The 24,919-nt window shown below is 44.0% G+C and overlaps 1 protein-coding gene across 1 annotated transcript in view; it reads right to left on the bottom strand.

Moving 5' to 3' along the window:
- COL19A1 (collagen type XIX alpha 1 chain) overlaps nucleotides 1-24,919 on the bottom strand; it is a 213,541-nt gene that overhangs the window by 169,944 nt on the left and 18,678 nt on the right. The window contains exon 3 of the mRNA XM_044421897.1: nucleotides 853-976. Coding sequence (XP_044277832.1) covers nucleotides 853-976 — 124 coding nt within the window. The remainder of the gene's footprint in view (nucleotides 1-852; nucleotides 977-24,919) is intronic.

Raw genomic sequence — 24,919 nt, 5'->3', positions numbered from 1 at the left:
TGTGCAAGAGGCTCTCTGGCTTCCACCCTTTGATATCCACTCATGAAATTCTATGATGTATAATTTCTAAACACATACAGTCACTGAATGGAGTCAGCCTGATTAAGCTGCACCTGAGTGATGCTAATCCTGGTTGGCAACCCTAGCTATGGCTCGAGCTATCATGCATTTCCAAAGCCCACTGAGGGAGGGGTGTGACCATTCTTTGTCACCAGGGAAGAAGCCGCTCCACATCACTGGAGAATAGGCAGGTGCACAGCTGCACCCTTCAGGCGAAACCTCACGGGTGTTAAGCTGTCTTGACAGCAAAGATAAGATCTGGTCATGGTGATTTGTCACCTAAGGGTTGAAGATGGTGCTGTAGGCTTCTAACCTATCAGTCCTTAAATAAATAAAAATTAAGCAGCACATTTTAAGTAACAAATAAGCTGAGGAGCATCTCGCCTTGGTAAGCATACTATGTTTCAGCTGTGCAGGTTTTGCAAATCTTGGCACTATAGTGCTCACAGACAGACACATTCAATTGCATTCTTAGAGATCCACTTTTCCTTTGTTACATCCCTTTCTCAGTATTACTCCAAGAATCTTGAAGATTACTCCAAGTCATGTTTCAGCTTCACATCAGTCCTGGCAGTTAACACACCGACCACTCCAGTGCTATATTGCAGAACTTAGTCTTTATTTAGCTGTGAATTGGATAATGGCCACAGTTATTTCAACACAGCAAAATCAGCTTTGGTAAAACTTAAATCCAGATGGAAAGTATCTTGAGGCTGCATCTATCACCCCACTTCAGGGGGGAAATGAGTGAATACAACCAAACTAAATAGGAAAAACAGAACTTGTTCTAACCTGTGGCAAATTGTGCTGATCTAATATTTGCAATAAATACCACCGTTCTTTTTTGCTGTTTCTTCTGACACGGAATGTGGCTGTTAAGGAGTAGTCCTCTGGGAGCCCATTTGGAAACACTTGCCTAAATAATAGAGAAAAATGTTCTCATTAGCTTGCCACTGATAATTTATGCAAAAGATGAAAACAACCATATGTCAGAATGTGTGGCATCCAGTTATGGCCTTGTGGATGACCTTGCCACTGGACTGTTTTCAAGAGACGTTCCATGTCTTGAAGCCAATGAAGTAATAATTTGGTGTGTGTCAAATATTCTGGCCTAATACACAGCAAACACCACTGTAATTAGCATTAGTATCCCAACATTCTTATAAATCTCATAATCATTTCTAAAGTATCTTAAACATTTTGGCAAGTAACAATTAAAAAATAAGTAACTCTCAACTGATTTGCTGGAATGGTAAAAGTCTGCATAAAAACACCACCCTGCCCTTCCTTTCTGAAGCTTTACCTCAAGAAGCTGCATCTGGGGGGACGGGGGGGAATGTTAATAAGCCAAATGGTTCAAATTTCAAGTGATCTTTGCAAATGTTATGTCTTTACCCTACAATTCTCAGTAATTTGTAGGGCAATCCGATATATGTATCCTCAGAAATTATGCCAAATTTGATGGCTCTTATTCCCTGATAAGTGAATTGCATTCCCCGATACTATTTAGAGGTTTAAAAACAGGCAAGGTGAACAACCTCCATTGACATTCCAGTAAAAAACCCACACTTATGTATGAAACATCAAAGCAATTATGATATAGAACTACAATTTATTTTTACAAGATAAACTTCTAAAAATCGTTCATTGTATTTTAATTTTCATTGAAAAATGTGCATAATACAGATCTGCATATACAGATTATACATATACCCGCATATGAAACATGATCAACATGCTTAGTTTGCAAAGCACTGGCTGACTTTTGACATGGAAAGTGGACAGTGCGAGGCTTGGATGCTTGTCCAGACACTGGACAGCAACAGCAACACATCCACCCTAATAATGCAATCCTACACACATTTAGACAGGAAAAAAGCATTACGATTTGTAGCCCCCCCCCTTTTGCCTAAACATGCATGGGATTACACCCTACTATATACACCTACAGAGGCACAAAGAAGACAGCAGTGGAAACACATCTCCAGGTCTCCATAGTTTTGCCTACTCAATTTTCCTTTCAGCTGCTCTCACTTCTAAGACCCAAGCTGTTTTCTTAACAGCCTGCCTTCAAATACAGATTGGTAAACAGTAAATAATCAAAGCAACAGTGTTGGATTTTCTAAATGACATAGTTTGTCCAATTATGGGCAAAATGGAGCGACGCTGTGCCTGGTGCAGAATTAAGGCAACGCTACCTTAGTGGACACTCCCAACCAATAAACGAACATGGGGATGAACATAAGAAGAGCCCTGCTGGACTGGACCAAGGGTATTCTGTTCATACAGCAGCCACCAGCTGCTTGTGGAAACCCCTCCCCTGCTTGTGTTCCCCAGTAGCTGCTGCATCGAGCTCCCTGCCTCTGCCGTTCGACATAGCTTGCACCATCAGCCACTGCGCAGCAGCCATGGGACCCTGCAGACACCGCCGTGCCATTTTTACAAAGTTAGACTATTGTGCTGTTGCTGTTTGCCCTGCTGAGCATCTCCCTCCGTCAGACCACCTGATCCTACACCACTCCATGGCTCAGAGGCCGAGAGGTATACTTTGAGCCAGTGGGCCAGTGCCTGACCACTGCTGTTGGTGCTCTGTAGCTTGCTGAGCAAGGAAACTGCTGTCAGAAGATCTCGGGAACCTGTCTGCAAATACAGAACTCCCTGTGAACACTTTGCGCCTTGTATCTGAGGCTGAAGGAAGTTTAAAAGGAACTTCCAAAAGTTGCATGTGCTTCCCCCTTATACTGCTGATGCTTCCAGATGGATGGTTCTTGGTGCTACCAGCAAAAAGATGTTGTGTAGCCATCCCTTCTTTCTCTCTGACTGGCTTTCTGTAGAAATAAAAGGGCAGAGGAAGCAGCTGGAAAACCCTGGAAGGTTACCAATGGAAGAGGACACCATCTGGAGTGCACACAAAATTCAGAGATTGCACAATGCCTCCTATGAAGTTGCTTTATTCACAGCTTTTCCTGCCAGGCAGATTGCATGATTTCCATTTGTTCTTCCTCAAAAGCTATTCAGCTTAGGCACAGTTTCTGGAACCAAGAACCTGTCCAGAAAAATGCACAGAAATACATTTCTCCTCCATCCCACCTTCCAAATGAGGAACCCTAGCAACTTTCCTATTGTAACAGGCCAGAATGCCAAAAGGTTAGGCCTGGGTCTCTAGCCCTTTAAACCACTTGCTTCGCTTGGCATTAAAGCCTTGTTGCTACATTACCACAGTGGAGCATAATTAGCATTGCTCTGACATGAAAGTCTGCTTTCAAGAAAGTAAGGCGCTTCCCTTTCCTGTTGTTGAGATGGCACAAGGACCATGCGCACTGCCCTTGAACGGTCCTCATCAGGCATTGCTTTTGTGAGAAAGAGGCATTAATGAGCCTGTGCTCTGATGTTCACACAGAGATGCCTCCTTGCCAGTTCGCCCTACTTTGTTATCTCTTTAGCACCTGTGTAAACAATATCACTCTTGTAACCATATCTTTTAATTACGTAGAATGCTGTATGCATGTGCTGCAGTGCTATAAGTCTGTAATCTATAAAAGCTCGCCACTTGGTTGGTTGGTTGGTTGGATGGTTGGTCCAGTCTTTTTGAGGGGGATTCTGCTGCTTTTTCTGAACCCAGCTGATTGGAGTCCTACCTTGCAGGAGCTCTCACTGTGTGGGGTAAGGGGCTTGCTGCTAAAAGTCTTGGAAATCTAGCAAGCACGTTTGGATATTAATGCAATAATAAATAATATCCTTCTTGGGAAACCTGGAGCTGCCATATCACTCTCTGGAAATCATTAAAAAAAACCCTTCTGCCCCCAGCCTATGAATATCTATTTGTTCCCTTGATTTATCATATGCCCTGTTCTGATCTACATTTGAGTATGGATCATGAAAGTGTAAAGGGAATCCACTGGGGCTGGGACTTCCACACATTCAAAAACCATGTTTGCACAGAGGAGCACAGAGGAACATGTCTGCAAGCTCCTGCGCGTGTGGTCTAGTGGTAACCAGGAAAACGGAGGGTATCTGTTCACATGCACTGAATCCGAGCATGAATTTGAGCATACGTGCATAAACTCCAGATGTAGACTGGATCACTCCCCTCCACGGAGACCCCCCAAATTAGGACTACACGCTGTGACTCCAGGCTGTGACTCCTGTGCAAGCAAAGACCCATTCAGTCTCTGCTCTAACTGAAGGTTTTGAGTGTACCTGGCTACTTGCCAAAAGAGAAGGCCATTCCAGAAGTGCTCCTTTCCTCTCCCTCAATTTAGAGGAGGGCTCGTGAAATGTTCACTGAAGGCCAAAAGCAGGAAGCTGACATGCTTAGGCATGTCTGCTGGCAGCAGTTCCTGTCTGCAGCTTCTTCACCACACCCTGCAGAGAGGGGTCTTATCTTTCAGTGGGCAAATAACTGGGCAAGGTGCCCATATGTGCAGCAAATTTATGAGCATTAATGTTCAGCCTAGTTCAACCCTTGTGCCGCTGCACAAAAGCTACACACTGCTTAAGCGCCATTCGATATATAGGAAGGCTTTCACCAGCCTTCTGCCCGGGGATGATTTTCACCCCAAATGATCTTTGAATGTAAATGGGAAAGAACTGCAGCTTTTATAGAAAGATAGAAAAGCACATTTTCTAACAAAGTATTTATAAAACAAATCAATAACACACACAAAAAGTTACCTCTAAGCACTTTTCTTACATCTCTTGACACCAAAAATCTATAATATTATCAAGAGATAAATACAGATAAACCAAGGTGAACTAGTTTAGACTTTCTTTAGGGTTCTTCAGCAGTAAATATCTCATTCTCTGTTCATATGTACATCAGCACATGTCCCACAAATAAAAAGCAAAGGAAGACTGGCATTATTTCTCTCAATTTAACTCTGACTGATGATCTGAACAAAATATAACAAATATTGGGATGGGACCAGGCGTGCCCTTCCATGAGCAAAAGCCCTCCTTCTGTTTCTGCCCCAAAGGAGGATCCCACTGAAGGAGGTGTGGGAGGCAATTTTGCCAATGCCCGCACCTACCTGCAGCCCCCAGCAGGAACTTCTATTCTGTTTCAGACGGTGGGGGTGAAGTGGGCGGGAGGAACTCATGAAAATCACTTCCGCCTCTGCTGCACCAGTCAAAGTGCACCTGGAGTGGAATTATGCGCAAGGGAAGCTTCGGTCTAGCCTGTTCCCTTTATGAAACTCGACAGGACCTCTGAATTGAAATTGATTTTGATAAACAGATTTGCTCCAAAAGGGATCCAATTCCAAGGAGTAAAACCATAAAATTTCATTGCACCATCTATGATTGCCAAAGTTAGGAAAAATACTTATCAAATCAAGATAACTAGATGAGAAAAGTCTTTAATTTATCATTTAATTTATAGCTGTTACATCGCTCAGTTTACAGGGCTACAAGAGAATAGATTACCACCTTGAGAACATTAGAGGCATTTTATTGTACTGCAATAAGACATTTGACCCAAAAAATGGGGAGATATTGTTTAATACTGAGACCATATTTTTGGAAATGATAGTATAGCTTTACTTTGCTTCATTCATTGCTTTACTTTGGCTCTGGAAATTCATTTCCTCTGTCTTTCCTTGCATGGCTGGGCATTCCCTGAGTTATGGTGCCCAACCGCCATGATGGCACTGAGGTCCAGCACTAGGAGCAGGAGTTTCTTCCTGACTCCAAGGCTGGAGGGAAGCAAGTGGGACACCTGATTGGCTGCATTTCTGTACTGCTCTTTGGTACTGCCAATGTTCTTTGGGCCCATAAATCCATGTGGATGAGGACAAGAGATAAAGGGATCATGAGAATAGGAAAAGAGGGATCAACAGAACAGCTACAGATCAGCATTAATACTTTTGTTGTGGTTATGTGTCATCAAATTGTCCCTGACTTATGGGGACCCTATGAATGAAAGCCCTCCAGGATATTCTATCTATGACAGCCCCGTTCAGCTCCTGTAATTCCAGGATGTGGCTTCCCTTATGGAGTCAATCCATCTCATATTTGGCCTTCGTTTTCTTCTTCTGTCTGCGACTTTCCCTAGCATGGTTGTCCCCTCCAGGGAGTCTTGCCTTCTCATCATAGGTTGAAAGTATGACAGCCTCAGCTTTAACCAAATGAAAAGCAATCTAGCAGCCATGTATTGTGGCCAACCATGTGCTTGATAAACTCCTTGTTTTTGCAGGGACAAGTGAGCAGCAAAATCAGGAGATTTTTTGAGTGCCTTGTAGACCACTCTACATTGCTGGTGGGTAGTGTTCAGCTTCATGGGCCCCAATCCTTGCAGATTTTATATATCAAGACATTACTGTCTCCCTAGGTGCATTAAATAAGAGCATGCCTTATAATATAAACAACCTTATGCAACAGGGATTTTTCTTTCTGCTATTTTGTTATAAATTCTTAAAAGGCAAGTATTTGTCCAGAAATGGTTAGAAAATACTATCTCAAGAACAGTATCACTGCAGAAAGCATTTAAGAGGGGATTTATTGATTGATTTATTTAAGGATGCATCTAAGGTGCCTTTAGGACAAAGGTATCATGAAAAATTCAAGCAACACCATTACTTTCAAGTCATTAACTTAATAAATACTGAAAGCCAAACTATAGGAAATACGAACATTACGATCAGCCACCCACTGCAACAATTTCCATCAAACAGACCCCTACAGCTCCTAAGAGAGGGTCACTGAGAATAGATAGGCCATTTCGGGTTCTTCTGAAGGACTGCAGAGATGCTGCCTGACATACCCCAGATGATGGCAAACTGAGCCCCCTGTGCCCACCTGCCTGCTTTTCCTCACTGTGACCTCAGAGCATTGGCAGGTCAGTACAGGAGAAGGCAGTCCTTCAGATAGCTTGTCCCAAACCATTTAAGGCATTAAAAGTAGGCCTCGGGACTTTAAATTAGGGCCAGAAAGGCAGTAGCAACCTGCAGGTTTGGTGTCTTAAAAGTGACACATGCTTCGACCTGCATCTTGTACCCACTAGCCCTTGGGCAGCCTTTTCGATACTAGCCATATACTGTACTGCATGCAAGCCCATGCAGAGCACATCTCAGCCTGGATGCTCCTGTGTATCCGCTGAGCCCATGCAGAGCACATCTCAGCCTGGATGCTCCTCTGAGACCAGGTCTGCCCTTCAGATAGGGCTGGAGCTGGTGGGCCAGTGTTACAGGCGTAACACCCGTTCTAGCTTTACATGTCATCTTGTTAAGCACTGTGATTCATGGTGAGGCTCTGTGTCCGTTTATTTATTATTACTTTTATGTCCTTTTTTTCTCTCTTGCGAGGAACTCCAGGTGACTTGAGCTGACTCTGCTACTTCCATCAGAACTAAGGATGTGCAACCCTGGAAAATCGGTTTTGTTTGAGCCTGACAGAGTCCTGAGGAATTTCTGATTCAGTAGCTGAAAATGGACAGTGCTGGATTACACACACACACACACACACACACACACACAAGGGTTCTTCAAAAAGTTTTAAAAACTTTTAAAAACTATTAAGAATTTCAAAAACAAATTACCTCACTTTTCTACATGGTTACCTTCCTTTGCATCGTATCATTTCCCTTGCATCGTACCAATTTTTTAATGCCATCAGCAAAAATATATAGAGTATATTTATAAAATATAAAAGTGCAGAAACTTTTTGAACACCCTTCATATGTGTGGGTGTGGGTGTGTGTGGAGAGAGGGGGGTTGTCTGTAAATTAGCTTATCCAGCCCACCAAATGGATTCCCAGCCCACCAAATTGTGTGCTGCCAGGAACAGTGTAATATCCATGTGACATCTGAGCATGCCCCTTCCAGTGCTGAATTTCTTGATTTATAGTCTGCATACATCTACATCCTAAACCTACATCCTGATTCTGTCCACTTGCAATATGCTGTGGAAAGCTTGGGTAACTTTTCACGCTACTTCAAAATGTCACTCAAGTGCTTCCAGCTGTTGGTTGCAATAGTCCCAAGTGAAGGACAGCCACTGGCAGAGGCATCACTTGGAAATGTTTCGCAGTGGAAGCAAACAGCCTAATTGGTACTCTTAGAATGACAAGCTGCCTTTTCAGCTTCTCTTGGCTTCTGTCTAAAACCGTTTCAGCAAAAGTTTTCAAGAAACAACATTTGTTTTCATCTAGAAGAACAGCATCTCCTCTGTTTCATTCAGCCTACTGGAAACCATTGTATCTACAAATGTAGGATGCAGTAATTTGGGCCACAATGCAGGATCAGAACTACTCTTGATGGGCGCGCTAGGTAGGGTTTCCTTCCGTTTCAGTATTTCATTAAGTCTCTTGTGGGAGGAAGGGCTCTTGCCATCTTCTGCTTCAAGGGAAACTGGAATGTCTACACTGTCCTTGTTGAATCCTTCCACAGTCACAGTACAACTCCACGACGAACTCACTGCTTCAGAAGGCTGAAGGAACTTCTTCAGGCAATGTACACCTTTCCACAACCAGCTTGATTGCTGTGCTTTGCATTTTCTGTTTTGAGCTCCAGATAGCCTTTTAGAAGACATTTTCATCAGACCTCAGTCAAGGCATTTGTATATGCCCCAGTGTGGTAGATCATATCAGCTTCATGTGTGCCGCAAAGGTGGCTAGCGCAGACGGGATCTGCTAGGCTTGATCAGATGGTTACTGCAGCTCCATATTTTGTGGCAGTGGTGATTTTAAAATCAAGGCAGGATAACCGAGGAATAGGCAACATCCAGGGACACTGTAGAGTATGGTGATCCTGTCCCATTAAGACTAGTTGCACCACTTTCTCAGAGGGCTGGGGAGTGATTGTTGGCACTCAAGAAGGAGACCGTGCCGCAGGAGATATTTTGTGCATGGGGTGCAGATAACGAAAGATACAAGCCTACAACTCCATGAGAGTCATCTTGTCTGAGGCACCCACATTACATGACAGAGACTTCACTGGGATCCTAGACCTGGAGCAAAAGTCCTGGAAGTGAAGCAGCAAATAAGAGCGGGCTCAGTTTGGACACTTCCATAAGCATTGGTGGGGAAAAGCTGGGAGCTGCATGGCTTGTTAGCTGGCTATGAGCTGCAGTTTTGCACGAGCGGGGCAGTTTGGTGACATTACAATGCTGCCGGACCCCACAAAGCATGGGCGGCCCGGTCCCAGTTCCCATGTGTACTTTTATCCTCTGTCCCAACCCTCCCACAAAGCTCACCCAAATTCTTGGCACTTCTTTAAAATGCTCATGAAAAGAAGAAATGGGCATATTAGCAGGTAGGATGACACTGACCCAATACGTCATTGTGCCTCAATGGGACCCCCTTCCCCTCCATTGGCCACGATGAAGCATTTATTTTACATAATGGTGTACGAAGCAGAATAGCTGCTGATTTGAGGCTTAAGCTGGCTGGAAAACGTATTCTGGGGAGGCTGGAAGGGAGCGATCTCCTTCTTAGCAAGGCCTGCAGCCCCATTGCGAGGCAGCAACATGACTGGCCCAGGCCAAGTAGCCCAGGGCACAAAGCCCGCTGGAAGGAGAGAAGAAACCAAGAAGGCTTTCAGGAGAGAGTTTGTGGCAGAGCAGACGGCCTTTTCCTGAACCTGAAAGAACTTCAGGCCTGGGGAAAGAATTCAAAGAGGAAGGGATGGAGGGATGGAGGGAAGACTCCCAGGCAAGGTGTCACTGGGAGTTATTTTCCGTGGCAGTTACCACAGCGAAAGGTGCAGGAGCAGTGCGAGGCCACACCTTCAGTGACGGATCCCGAGTGAGTGAATAGCAGAGAAGGCCAACAGTAGGCTGCAGCAGAAGCCAGGAAGCGGAAAGAAACTCTGCCAGGAAAAGGGCTGGAATTTGGAGAAGGTACGCTGGAGAAGCACAGCCCGGTCCCTGTTTCCTTATCCTGTTTTTGAATAACAAAGCGCATAGATCATTCTGCTTGCCTCCAGGGAAAGGAAGTGCTGCAGGCAAGCATTCTTTGACGTGGTCTTTGCATACAGTACAGACATGGGTCTCTGTAGGGAGCAGCGCCAGGTCCCGTGAAATCCCTGGGCAACCCTGCAAAGCTCAGCACACAGTGTGGACACCAAGGTGCAATTCCTCCTGGGCCAGCCCTGCCCCTGCTGGTCTCATGCTCTGTGTCCACACTGGTCCTGCTACCAAAACTGTCATGAAAGGTAAGTACCCAAACGTGTGCCACCCATCTGCATGCCCCTCTGGGGTCGAGGAGCACCCTGGGCTTTGGCTGGTCATTCTTTATGTGAGCCAAGAACGCATGTTTCTACTAGCCCCGTCTGACTGCTGGGTTCTTAGAAGCCCCATTTTCATCTCTCGCAAGCAGTCCCAGAAATCCCCAGGCCTACACAGCACAGCATCTGGCCTGGTCCAAGGTGAACTGCATTGCTCTTCCCCACCCCCAGCAATCTTCCCCCACCCTGCAGGCTTTGCTGCAAAGAAGGTGAACCCTTTATCAGAGAAAGGGTATCTAGTGGTGTTAACTAATATTAAAGGACAAGGACATTTCTCTGTGGGAAGCTCAGCAAACAGACTTTTCTTCCACACTCAAGACTGAGACATTATAAGATCCACTTCCCAGACCAACCAGTTAGTGATCCTACGTCGTTCCACACCATACAGTGTGAATCATTAACTTGGTGTTGGTGTTGATGCATTTACTTATGCCTATGAAACATTTGTACCTGTCATAGATGCATCTCTCTAATGATGTACTTTGCTTTGTTTTTGGTACTATGCTAGAAGGTAGAGAATATCAAATGGCAATATAAGATAGCCAGCAACTCTCCGTGTGCTATGATTTTCATATATATAAATGGACTAATCATCCTCAAGCATGCCAATTTTCCAATTAACCATGCCCTAACTGCTACTGCTACAGCATTCACCATCTGGCTGGAAAAATAAAATACAAAGCATATCCTGAGAGACAGTTATAAATGACTTGTGCTTCATAGGACACCAACTAATTGGTGGAAAATGTACTTTTGCCTTGGCATACTCTCCCCCTTTAGAGACCAAACAGATCACCTGCCCTGATTAGGTCTTTGGCATACAGCAGCTACCGTACATGTTGGCATAATAATCTCAGATAAACAGAATTTCATATTGGTCTGCTGCCCTTCAATCAGGTAATTAGCCGTGAATAGAACAAAGGTGGTTGTTGCTCCTTTATGGTTGCTTTTCCTTAATGTAGTAAATCCATGGATCCGTTCATACTTTGGAGTCTTTGATCTTGTGGACCATCTCATGGATTTGGTCATGAAAGTCAAAGCAGTAGTCTTCTCCCAGGTTGGTGTTCGAAACCCAGTGCCAGGAGTTCTGCACCACAGTGATGCTCAGGATGGTCCCCATCGTTGGTTTTGTGACCCATCATGGAAAAAAGAGTTTGGCCATGTGGATGTCCCAGCATTTCTAGCAGTCACATCGGAGATTTGATGGAGAGGAAAGCTTCGGGAAAGCAGTCTGAATTTGCCAGCTGCTCACTGCATACATGGTTCTTGAATCCCCAGTGGGTCATTTCCTGCCTTAATGTTAGTTACTTTCCGCCCCTTGTCCTCTCTTTCTGCTTTCCATCCTGCTGATTGGGCATCCATTTACACGGCCGCAGCAGGAAGCCCTCTTCCGCTATTTCGCCTCTTTCACTGGTGACCAGCTGCATGGCTGGCCTTCAGCGACTGTGGCTGCGTTTTTCATGATGCCGCACAGGATCGGCTGTGATGCGGTCTGACCCAGAAGCTGACAGGCTCCCCAGTAAGGATGCCTGAGAAATATATTGTGGGTGAAATGTTTAAATTGGAGGTGGGAAATCTCTGGGCCATGGGCCTAATTTCACCCACTGGGGCTCAGTAGCCGTGCCATTCCCAGGCCTCAGGTTATCAGAGACAACTTCCATCAGCCATGCCCTTTTTCCCTGCCATTTTTTGAGCAGTGCTAGACAAGGGCTTCCTGACTAAGAGCTGTTAAAGTACAAATGGAGAATACAGCAGAAGGCCAGAACAAAAGAAATAAGCAGAATTAAAGTATTACCCACTACAGAGATGTGGCCTAATGGTAATTTGATTCCAAACTGGATACTTCTCCCTTCCAGACTGAAATTACCAAATGAAGCCTTGAAGAAGGATTCTCCTACGTAAAGGGCAATTGCTCTGAGTGCCTGACAGGGGAGCTTGGAGCAATCCCCTGATTAATTGCTAAGTCTCCTGGCCTTGGTGTTTCAGCTGCAGATTTCAATCTGTCCTCCTCCTCTGGTTTGGAATCCGTTTGCACCTCCCTTGAAGGCTCTTTTGTAGAAAAATAGGTCCCACTCCTACCCAGCAGAGAGCTCTGCAGACCATCCTTTGTTGATAAAGCCGTTTGTTTCATAAGATGGGGTGCAATCCACCACCAAGTAAACATCTGCCACACACTTACTAGTCTCAGGCAAGCCTCTCAATGGCAATACTAACCCACCTTACAGGGTTGTTGTAAATCTTGCAACTAGTTAGTCAAGACCTTTGAATGCCTGAAAATGCTATATGAATAACATTAATAACATTGGACATTTTCTAAAATATTTTCACTCTTAAGGGAAGAACAAATCTAGGGTCAGACTCCCAACAAAATTTAGAGAAGCCACTTTCTTGCAGAACAAATATATACTAAACTTTAAAATACACTAGTAGGTACAAAGCATACACCACAGTGGCACCAATGCTTAAAAGAGCAGATTCAAGTACATTTCTCTGATGTGTATCATTAGGTTTGTCATTCTGTGCTCAGCGCCAAGAGAACCAATTTTGTTACAGATACCAATAAGAAAAGGGTGAATCTTTGCCTTGAGCTTGAGCGAACCACACTTTTCATTATGGAGGTTGCCAGTGGGAGCCTCAGAACTGACCTATATATCAACTTCAAACAGGAAGAAATGAAATGAAAGGTCAAAGCTTACCCTGTGCATTCTAAAAAGAATACTAAGTGGAACTTTCATATTTAGGCTCATTGTCACTATATAAATAACTCTTAAAATTAAGATCAGTGGTATAATGTAGGTCTCGGCCATTGTTTGCAATAGTGCATAATGAAAACAGAGCATCCAAAGTGGAGAGAATGTTAAAGACAGAATGGTGATGGAGCTGGGGCCCATTCATAACTCAGTGAAAAATTATTTTGGAGGATATGGAACCCAATGGGTGGCTCTGTCTGATTGCTACATCAGATAGTATGGAAACACACGTGTGTGCACAAAATAGCCTGAATTCTGTACGTTAACCAGTGGAGAGCCTTGCTTAGGTGCAGTATATTGAACAATGATGACTTCATGGTCCTGTGGCTCTTCTAGCTTTTCTAAGTGTTATATGCTTTTATGTGTGGCTATCAATAAACCAAACATAGTAATCACAGAACTATATGCAGACTTGGTTGCAGTGCTATTTTTGTGAAGCAGTAGTAAGAGGTACCCATATCAAATTTAGTAAGGCAATCTTTATTTACCTTTTGAGTTTTGCTTTAGAAAGTACTAATGGAAAAAAGTTGCTATTTTTAAGTCTTATGAACACTAATTCTTCCACACTGAATGAGACCAAATTAGAGTTTATGATTAACTTCCGTATTTACAAGTATCAATGAGGCCCCTCGCTTGCTGAATGTCTTCCAGGAAGGGAAAGATGATCCAAGTTACATTTCCTGAGAGTGAAGTGAGAGATGTTTGGCATTTATGGCAAGACATTTCTCCTTCCAGCTGACACCTACCATCACCTGTCACGTAAGAAATAATTTGATGATCAGTGATGGTGAGGTTGGCGTGAACAACCTCTGTCCTGGGATGGGTGATGATGTATTTAATGCCACCTTTAGTGAAGACTCTGAAATCTTAGCCTGCGGTGTTTGCAGAGAAGGTTCAACAAACAGAAGCAGGTTAGTTATGGAAAGCCAAAGCTTAGTGGAGTGAAAAAAAAAAATCCTTCTTGCTGACATTCTCAGCAGCGACACATTTTCCACAGCATTAACAATGTAGAAAAAATTTCAAACAACAAACAAGTATCCTAGAGAAGTCAACAACAGAGCATGGAGAAACTAACAACTTCCAGCTGCAAGTCTGTCTGAGGGCAGGATATGTGAGTTAGGCTCAGCTGCTGCTCCTCAAAATAAGTATTGATCTATGAGAAACAATTACTCCATGCAACTGGCTCAAATGGTATTCATCTTATTTCCTATTTCAAAAGAATCAATTGCCATTCCACAAGAAATTTCTTACAGCAAAGTTCAAAATATACAATACGTTGGGTCAGATACAGAATAAGTTAGTTACATTTACGTAGGCTCAACTGAAAATCAGTGTGAAAACTTAGTCATGACTATTTTAATTATGCTTGTTTTAAAGGGACCAAAAGCAACTAAGTTAATCTAATTCTCATCCACTGGAACCAAATGAACTACCTGAAAATCAGATCTTCAATACAAGAGTAAAAATGGCAGCAGTACTGATTCTGTTAGGCAACACCAAAACTGTGATGGCATAGCTGGGTTTTCATAACTCTCCTAATGAAATAGCCAAGTTGACGTCTTCTAAGAGCATTTCACATCTGCATCATCACCTCAGAAAATGCACTGAACAACAACCTCTGAAAGATTGTGACACTAATACTGATTAATTTGTTCAGCACTGGCACTGTGTGTGGCACTTTACAAAGCACAAAATGATGGATCTCAGTCTCAAGGGACTTAAAATGCACAAAATGACAACCCATTGTAAGTTGCTGTCCACAGTGGGTTGCTACCTATGATAGTCCATTGAGCTGTGCAAAGCTGACCAATACCCACAGGCTGGTTGATGGAGGGCAACAAGCCACCCTGACCACTCATGGGTTGCAGTAGGGGTTGTTGTACCATGATGGATTGCCATGTCATGCAAACCTGGGAAATCAACCTTATCATGGCTACCACACTCCACCACTGTTGCTATTGCCACGTGGCTCTAGGGCAACCACTATTGCCAACCCACCCCAAAAGTGCCCAGGCTGCACTGGGGGCACATCGCACTGGCTTCCCCCCATTGCCTGCCACAATTTGAGGCTCACCACAGCTTCTTTCATGTTAAATCGCTTTTTTCCTCGAGATTGAGAAAGGCAGTCTGTTTCAACAGCCTTGGACAGTCCCTTCAAAGTGCTGCACTTGGAGGGGATGCCCATGGTCAGCAAATATTTTTATTTTTATTATTTTATTTCTGGTCTTCCCTATTTTTCACAAATATCTTCCCCTCCCCCGAACATATTTTCTACCCACATTTATGCAATTGCAAATGTCTGTCTCTATATGGGCATGGGAGTGGGAAGCCCCGCTTGGGCACTGTGCATGGGGAACACCTGCTGACCAAGCAGGCAACCGCCCTGGGCTGTTCACCACAGAGGCTGCAGGTATGCTTCTCGTCCCCCCTGGCTACATCCGACCAGTCCAAAGGCAATCTTTAACCTTTCTAAACCCCATTTGAAAAATGGAGGTTTACTTTTGAAACTGACAAAGGTAAAGCTCAGGGAACCAAGGTTCAAGGTGGATGGCAGGAAGTACTTCCTCATGGTTAGGACCCCTAGGGTATGGAATGGACTTCCATGGGAGGTGGTTGAAGCCCCTTCAGTGGGGGTGTTCAAGGATAGGCTGGACATGCACATGGTAGGCATGTCATGGGCAGAGCCAGCTGGAGTCAGGGGTCAGACTAGATGGCCCGAGAAGCTCCTTCTGACTTGCTCTGTTGCTGTGTTCTAATTTTTCCCACACACAGAGTAAGTCTTACTTTGGCATGTTCTCAAGGCAGCAGAATCTTGGAAACAAGTGCAAAACTGTGGGCACACTTTGGACCCGCCATTTTAAAAAAAAGGAGGAGGAGGCTTTTGCCATGAAGGGGGTGAACAAAGCATTAAACTTCTTTCACGAACTTTTGGCATGGCTTTTGACAGTGTCATGTGTACCTGAAGGGGGAAATAAATGTACCTGCAGCATCTGTGGGACAATACGCCTGCTTCTGTTCCTTTCCTTCTTTGGTTGTCCCTTGAAGAAGGATGTTTCCAGTACATGTACAGCAACAATAACAATTTTTGCTGTAAATCAGGACTTTTTATAATTCATTCCCTCCTTGTTTCTTTTTCTTTCTTAATTCACACCAGAAACAAAGCACTGTGGCTTATTACCAGTGCAGGTTGTTGTGACATGTGCACACACCCAGTCCATAATTCAATACAGGGGATGACCAAAGAAGGACGGAAATGGAAGCAGGGAAGCAGGGGTCCATTTCAGTTACACATAGTTAGGCTTATTGATTGTAGGAAATTGTGGACTATGCGGTTGTTCCAGACGGTAGACCAGATGACTATGGCTGGATCACATGGGACCTGTGGCCAGATTCAAATGCAACAGCCAGAATTCTGTAGGATTCTGCTTTATCATGAATATACTGGGTGCTGATGCACACAGACTGTTAGCTCACACTTGGTTCCACCTGCCATGAAGAGCACCTAAACTAACTTAGCACATTGCCCAAAATGGGACTCCTGGCTTGTTGCTTTCTCTACAAGCCAGAATTGCTAACTAGGGTTTGTGTTGGGTTTATAATCCCCAGGTTGTATAGGTGCAACAAGCCAGAAGTTCCATTTCAGATGACTCACTAAGCTTTGTGTTCCCGGCGTACGTAGCCACTCCTGCTGCTGGGAAGAGCCAAGTAGGTGTGGGCTGGTTGACCACCAAAATGCAAATGAAGCCAGTCTCTTTGTTGAGTTCATTTACTAAAAGAGAAGGAGAACTCATGTGGGATTTTTGTTTTACAGAACTGAGGTTGTGGCCCTAAGTATATTTACATGGAATTTTAGAGAAAAATTAATTGGGCAGAATGCATATATTAAGATTTGAAAAGCCCATTATAATAGTACAAGGGGGTGGTGGTATGAAACCCCATAAATGTTAAAAGCCAATTGCACCCAATAGTTGCCAGCTTGCATGAGAGCAATGGCGAGCCTCTGATAGGTCTGGAGATAAAATATGTTGGAAGTACTACTTTCCAGCTGCTTAGAATGAAGTAAACCTGCTTCTCCTTCCAGCTGACCATCAAAGGAAGGAATGATGTTTAGCTGCATTTCCCTCCATTATCTGTACACATCAAGGAGTGGAAAGCAGGACTTGCATAATTACTTCCAAGGAACTCCAGTGGGATTCCTGGCTTACAGGACAAGGATTTTCCTGGCTTGAAACATGACATTTATTTTCTGTTTTGCAAGTATATTTGTAAGCACTTGTACTTCATTTTTAATATCGTTAAAATGATTTTTAATTTCTTAACAGGATTTAATTAACGTCCCTGTTCTATTTTATTTGCATAAAATACATAATAATACTCAATACAATACATTTGAAATGTGCTTTCTTCACAGATCTCAACTGCACTCAAAAGAAGTTTAGAATAATTAAGAGCAGCAGATTGAGCAAGCCCTGCAAGAGAAATAAATAGCTCTTAACTTTTAAAGGGGGCTGTCTTATTACAAACATCTTAGTTTAACTTCATAGAGCTGCACAATAGATATAACATGAGTGTAAAGTAAAAGAAAGCTGGACAGAAAAAGATGATTACTCATATTTAAGCAGATTGAATTGTCATTTGGTTGCAATCACAATTAAGAATTTCCATAAATTCTGACTTAAAAGAAGACAAACTATACGTTGCATTCATGTTGCATACAAGGAAGCGCACTACCTTCATTCTTGTTAAAATGTTTTATCCAAGACTTGCCAGAGTTTTATGAGAGCGAGGAGGGGAGGGAAACTTTGAAGGCACCTGTATGCAAGAAAGACTTAAATGGTTTTGTATCTCAATTTAGTAAGAGCAATTACAGACTCTGGAGGCTGTACTATGCTCAGTATTTATAAACTCAGTGAAGCCCCAAATGTAGTTTTGAGATGATTTATGACACCAAAGGTTGCATGAACAGGATGGTATACCAAAAATAATAAGGGCTGTGGGCTTCACTGGGTTAGCCTTCAGAATCTGTAACTGAGCTGAGCTCTACATTTTAAGCCTCACTAACGTGATAAGCTTGAGTCCATGGCCTCTGGGACTCAGGGCCATTAAAAACTCTGCTGCAGTAGCACTAAAGGGTTTTTGCTAGGAGGCACAACTCTATATTCAAAGAACTTTTTAGAAATACTTCACATGATTCAGAAATCTGGAACCTCCCCCACCTCCCTCTCCCTCTCTCCCTCTCTCGGAGAAATACAATTAGGGAAAGCAGATACCATCCATGCAGTTATCCTTCAGAGGGTGTTTGGAATGGATTAAATGCTTCCTATGTGACCTAGAAAACTGCTTTGAAAACCTTCTCACCCAAGTCTAATCTTATGACAAGTGTGGCGGGCTGACAGAAAAACAGAGAGAGAGAGAGTTTTGTCAAACGAGAATATACTTGTGCATCTCCTAGAGTGGGGGAAGGTGTCATCCTTTGAATGTTATTGCACTGCAGCTCCCATCAGCCTTAGACAGCATAGCCAGATGTGGGGATGATGGGAGTTGTAGGCCAGCTGCAGCATCTGGAGAGCCACACATCACCCGCACCTGTTCTAATGAAGCATTGCTGACCTCCATCCGAGCCATTCCCCAAGATCAAGGGTTCAACAGTTTGTATGTAGAGAGGACTCACACAAGAATTCTGTGCCCTCTGAGATAGTTTTCACCCAGCAATTTCTGCTTGGGTCAATATTTCCTGAGCAAAGAAAGAGTTCTGGTTTTAACACTCAGATTCAAAAGCCTCCTGCACAAGCACAGATTCTACAGAAATGAGTCCATTTACTCCAGCGTAATTCATATTTAGACCAGAGTACGCACCTTTCTCACTTTGACTTTTGACTCTGTTCTGGTTTTAAAATGTGTGCAATGAAGTAGGGGGAAAGCCATGCATTTTATGAATGGTTGTGTCAATCCTGTGTGGGTTTCAAAACCACAGACACAGCAGGTGCGTGAGCTTTTTAGGAGCACATTCCAGAGATTCTCTGGCATGTTGGGGGAGGCTGGGGTGGGGTTTGCACCCATCCTTCAGCATCCAGCAACTCTCACCAGAGGTCTCACGGGCAAAGTAAGTATGAAGTGCAGCTCTATCATTGCATCGCCTGCTATTGTCTTTTCCTGTGGTTAAAAATGCCCCATCTCGAGGTTTGCGTCCTTCAGCTGGCGCTCTGGAGAGCCCCTCCAACCACCGAAATGTGATGGCGTAATGACGTCCTGCACCATCAGGGGCTGGGCTTGATGGCCTTCTTGGTTCCTTCCAACCCTTCTATTCTACAATCCATTCCTTCACCATGGTAGGAAAGCGGCTGAGAAGGTTTCTTGTTGAACCCTCCACACATACACAGAAACATACCTAGGCCACTCCATGGACTCCACAAGAAGCCCTCCCCCGACACACAGACACACACATTTCTCTTAGCTGTATGGTTCTTCAAAGAACCAATATTATGGTGGCAAAGGTGTGTGGGGGGCACAGTGCAGCATAAGGAAGGGACATGTTCAGCACATGATTATGTATTTATTTAGGAAATTTATAGGCCGTCCATTACTGTCGTCTCTGGATGGCTTACGATATATTATAATCCTAAACAAAATAAATTGGCTGCACCACCACTGAGTATAAAATGACATGGTGAAAATGAATTAAGTGAATAAATATACAATTAAAATTAATTAGCTTTAAAATATTGGTCAAATAAAAAGGTCTTGACCTGGCGCCAAAAAGCATATAATGATGGCGCCAAGCGGACCTCTCTAGGGAGCACATTCCATAGTCGGGGCACCACCACAGAGAAAGCTCTCCTCCAAGTACTCTGTCTCCTGACCTCTTTCAAAGAGGGTTCCCAGAGGAGAGCCTCTTATGCCGATCTTAGGGGACGGGAGGGCATATAGGGAAAAAGACATTCCTTTAGGTATCCTGGTCCCAAGCCGTTTAGGGCTTTATAGGTAATAACCAGCACCTTGAATTGAGCCCAACTTCAATGGGAAGCCAAGGGATGCTTTCTTTAGGACAGGTATGTTCTTTCATACCTCAAGATAATGTGTACCAGCCCTGGAGGCAGCAGTTTGAATCAGAACCACAGCATTGTGGAAGTATTTTTAAACCCTTCTTCCATCCTATTTCTGCAACTCGAACCACTCCACAGCTGCTCTTGCCTGCAGATGGGGACGGACCTGTTGGGGACCAACAGCAGCCTTGGGGATGAGTCAAGTCAAGTGAGCAGAACCTATAGACTGGCCTGAACCCACCCCCCTGCTGTGCCCAGCCGCCATTTCATCCACCGTCTCCTCAAGCCCACTGCTTTTAGTCAAAGGTATGTCAAGGTCCCATGCCGGACTGAGCCCAAGTCCTCCAGGGAAGGCTTTCAGCTTGTATTTTTTGGGGGTGCCAGTGTTCTCCTGATGGCCACCAGGACTCAGCATGCCCCTGCCTATATTCTTGCATCACAGAGCACCATTCCAAGGGAATTGGTCTAGGAGGAAAAGTGCCCACCGGTAAACCCTTTAGTCTCGGAACAGCACCACCACCAGTAAGTCACTTTCTTTAGTCTCCACCATGACAATTACCAACATTGTCTTCTGTCCCCATTATACAATCTGAGAGTGTGGTGCTTTCACTCATCCTTGTTGAATCTCGTGTAGCTCCAAAATGGGTCTAAACGGGGCTGAAAAGGCTTGGAGAGTTTCCAGGGCTTCAAAGTTTCCTTGAGCACTTGTTTTTTTCCACTGGCCACTGCCAGGGGCCTTAAAGACCTGCATGAGCCCAAGACCCTCCAAGCTTCACTACATAGGGAAATGGGGTCAGGGAAGTGGACCCTGCCTGATCTTTGCTGAGAACATTGCAGGGCTTATCAAGCCCTCAGGGGCAGGATCAGATTTGGCCACCCTGGTAACCATTCAACCATTTTTTCTGCTTGTTTAAAGGGAGATTATAGGTAGAACCTGAGGGAAGAATAGTACAGCCGATGTACAATAGACACAGTGCGTGTGTTCTGGACGAGCTGCAGCTGCACCGGCTGATCACGGCAGCGTGAGGCACAGATGGGATCATAAGCAGCCAATGCAAACACCAGCCAAGGTAATGATCCCTGAAGCTCTTACAGAAAGCTTTGAGTGATGCATGAGGATTTTTAGAAGATGGGAAGAGCAGAAGCTAATAGGTAAAACACAGCGTATCCTTCCTGACTGAGCTCCTGAAGTCATTTGGGGGAGCGGGTGCAGTACTCACTGGCTGTGGTCCAATTAAGAATTTCTAGCTGGATGAACCATTGTTTTGATCCTGTGCTGTCTGTATGTCATGATTTAACATGGGCCAGATGCAAATTTATTTATTTATTTCGACATTTGTATGCTGCCCTCTACTCCAAGTGGAGTCTCTGGGTGGCTCGCGACAATTAAATTACACGCACATTAAAACAATAAAATTAATAAAAACAATCAGTTCCATAAAACAATAAACTCTCATCAAGACAGCAATAAATAACTCAGTCATTATATGTTCTTACGGAGGGGGCGGGGGCAGCCATGAAATGATGCACTACAACCATTAACATGAGCTACTAAAATTTATTGCTAAAATGCCTAAAAAGAGAAATGTTTTCACTAGGTGCCTAAAAAGAGAGTTGGGTTGGTGCCAGGTGAATTTCTCTAAGGAGCTTATTCCACAAGTGAGGGGCAACTACAAAGAAGGTCCTTCTTCCATTTGTCACCCCTCTCACCTCTTTGAGGGAGGGCTCCTTTAGAAGGACCTCCTGCCCAGATCTCAGTGGTGACAGGTAAATACAGCTTTTGTTATAAACCCTATCAAAAGTGTGATCTATCTGGACTATTAATAGATCCTCAGATGAGTCAGTGTTTAAAATACTACTTTACCATTTAAATCTGTAAGACTGTAATGAGTCACAACCTTTCTTTCTTGATATCAGTATCCTGAATCACAAGATTTTTGTTTTAGATGCTCATTAGGGTTGCACAATACCAATTCACCTCAAAGGTTTGCCATTTCTTAGAAATGAATCTGATACCCTTTTATGAATGATATTACTATGCTGACTGGTCAACAGAAATGAAAGCTCTCTCTGTCCCCCAAGACCAGTCCCTTTAGACATAAAATGAATATACAGTGGAACTACAACTGTTTTCTGTTTGTGCCAACCTTTACCCTATTAGCTAGAACTAAAAAGATTTTTCTGTCTGGTACCACCAGAAGTTGGAATTATTATAACATTTGCATTTTTTTACCTGACCAGATGCATCCTCATCTTCATTCCTTTTTCTGTTAAGAGACCCTGATCCTACCAGCTTCTCACCTTATATCTCATATGATTTATAGGAAACAGAGGCAAATGCATCCCCCTCCCCAGCCCTTGCATGCTCCATTTCATAGATTAAACTAGGGATAGTATTTTTAATGAAACCATTTGAAAGAAATGTAAATGGTCTGTCACATTCTGGGTCCCAAAGCAGGAAACAGAAGTTTTCAGCAACCCATGGTGAAAATTTTCCAAAGTGTTTGACGGAGAAAGTTCACTCCCACCGCCCGTCCAGGGCAGGCTCTGGGAGTGCTGCCTGGGACAGCCACTTGCCGGGGTTTGATGCATGATTTTCATATGCTCGTCAGGTAGGGAAACAGACAAGTTGCTTGCAGAAACGAGGTCAACCCCTTGCCTGTAGCCACCCTGGTTAGAAAAAGCTGCTAGAGGCTGCCTGGCCCCCTGAGCAGATGAGGTGGTAAATGCTCCCTTGGCAGAGGGCTGTGTCCCAATCCTGGGGAGTCAGGGTCACTCCTTCGTGCATTCAAAAGCCACAGACTGTTTTCTTTACTGACCCCAAAAGCACAAAATACCCAGAATGAATAGGTGCATGCACAGAATGGTTTGTTGAACCCAATCTAGTATTCACCTCCAGGAGCTCTCCTTGGGAGCATGCCTGGGCCCGGTCTCTTCAGAAGGGGCCTTCTGAGAGTGAGCATGCCTCCTCTCCATGTGCCCATCCTCTAATTAGGCTGCCCTCCTCTGCTGGCAAAGCATGATGGGATGAAGAGCTGTGTTTGCCTTGCCTGAGTCTGAGAAACTCTCTTGTTTCAAGTCCTCTCCCACCAACTGTACATCTTGCTTATCCCCAGAGGCTGCCTGCCCACCTGGGGAGTCTGGCCTTGAGATAAGCCTCTCTGCTCCTCTCTCCTCAGTGTCTTGGCTTGGCCCACTTTTCCAGCCCTCCTCCCCTAATTCTGCTTCATATTCTGGTTCTCATGTCTCTGAAGTCCAGCCAGCAGTCCTTGTGAATGAGCACCCAAAGCCGCTCCCTTTCTCACTCCCAACACCACTTCCTTTAAAGCAGGGGTGTGCAACTGTTTCAGCTCCAAGGTCCACATCAGGTGACTTCCCCCAGGGTTGGTGGGGATCACATGAACATACACACTGATCTGTTCTGGACTGGGTAGGACTCCCTCTGAAAGTTTGCAGCTTGGGGATGCTCCCTGACCCAACATGGCCCCTAAAAGGTCAAGTGGGTCTCTATCCGGCTCTACATGGTGCACCAGTCCTGCCTGCTCCTGAAGAAGGCAGATCTGGCCATAGTGATCCATGTCTTAATCATCTTCCATTTAGATTACTGCAATACTACATGGAGCTTTCCTTGAGGAGTGTTCAGCAATTGGAGCTAGTGCAAAAAGACAGTGGCCAGATTGCTTTCCGGCACATACTTTGTTGTCTGTACAATATCACTTGCATTATCAATGCCATTCACTGCCAGTCTCCTTCCAGACACAGTTTGGGATGCCAGTGCTTACCTATAAAGCCCTAATTGGCTTAAAAGCCAAAATATCTGAAAGATTGATTCTTGTCATATGAACTTGCCCATAGTTCAAGATCTTCACATGCCCTTTTGCATGTCCCACTGCAAAGCAAGTGATGTTAGGTTGGTGGGTCATGGAAAAGGCCCTCGTCTGCTGAACTCCCACCCAAAGAAAGGGAGACTGACCCTTCCTTATTCAGTTTAGGCAAGATCTTGAAACCTTTTTGTTCTACAGGGCTTTTTAGCAATTTAAATGTATTGACTTCAAATTCTGTTTTCAACATTTTCTGCTGCTCTTAATTCTGCTGTATTTAAAGTTTTAATTAAAAAAATGCTTTCATAGTTTTAGATTGCTGAAGTTTTGATTGAGCTGAAAGGCAACTTATAAATAAACTAATAACTAAATAAAATTTAACTTGGAACACCCGTTATTACTCTGAAGATTGTTGTTTGTAGATTGAAATGGTGCTCTATTAAACAATGCTGCATGTACTTCTGTACCTATTGTTTGCAACATCTATGAACTGTGCAATCCTTTGTCCTGCACAGGCTTCCAAAGCAAGTAAACTTGACCCTAACAGATTTTTTGAAGAATGCCTTAAAAGAGTGTATTTGCATGCATGTGCACTGGAGTCAAGCCCTATCTTGGCTGCAGCTCAAGCATGTCAGCTTATGGAGTTCTTGGAGAGGAGGTTGAAACCTGATGAATGGAAACTAGTTCATGTGTGTCCCTACCAAAAGGAAAAAGGAAAAAAAGAAAAAAGAAAATATTCCCTTCTTAATAGTTCTTCCAAGGGCAACATAGGTACAGAGATTTATCAAAAGACCATAACCCTTCCTGGAAAACACAGGATGCTGAAGTCCATGATTTTTTAATGTCTCCCTTTGTAAAATCGTTTCATGGTGTTGATGCTGAGAAATATTAGTCTCTAAGATTCCCATAGTTCAAACAAAAAGTGTCAGATCATGTGCTCTAAATTCTTAACTGCAGTGAGATTTCAGTGTGCTGAGTCCATAAAAGATTCAGAAAGTAGTGAAGAGCGGTAGTCTGTGACTGGT

The sequence above is a fragment of the Varanus komodoensis genome, unplaced genomic scaffold (genome assembly GCF_004798865.1).
Source record: "Varanus komodoensis strain SLA01 unplaced genomic scaffold, ASM479886v1 scaffold12, whole genome shotgun sequence".
In the NCBI taxonomy this organism is placed as follows: domain Eukaryota; kingdom Metazoa; phylum Chordata; class Lepidosauria; order Squamata; family Varanidae; genus Varanus; species Varanus komodoensis.
This window is presented reverse-complemented; position numbering and strand designations above follow the sequence as displayed.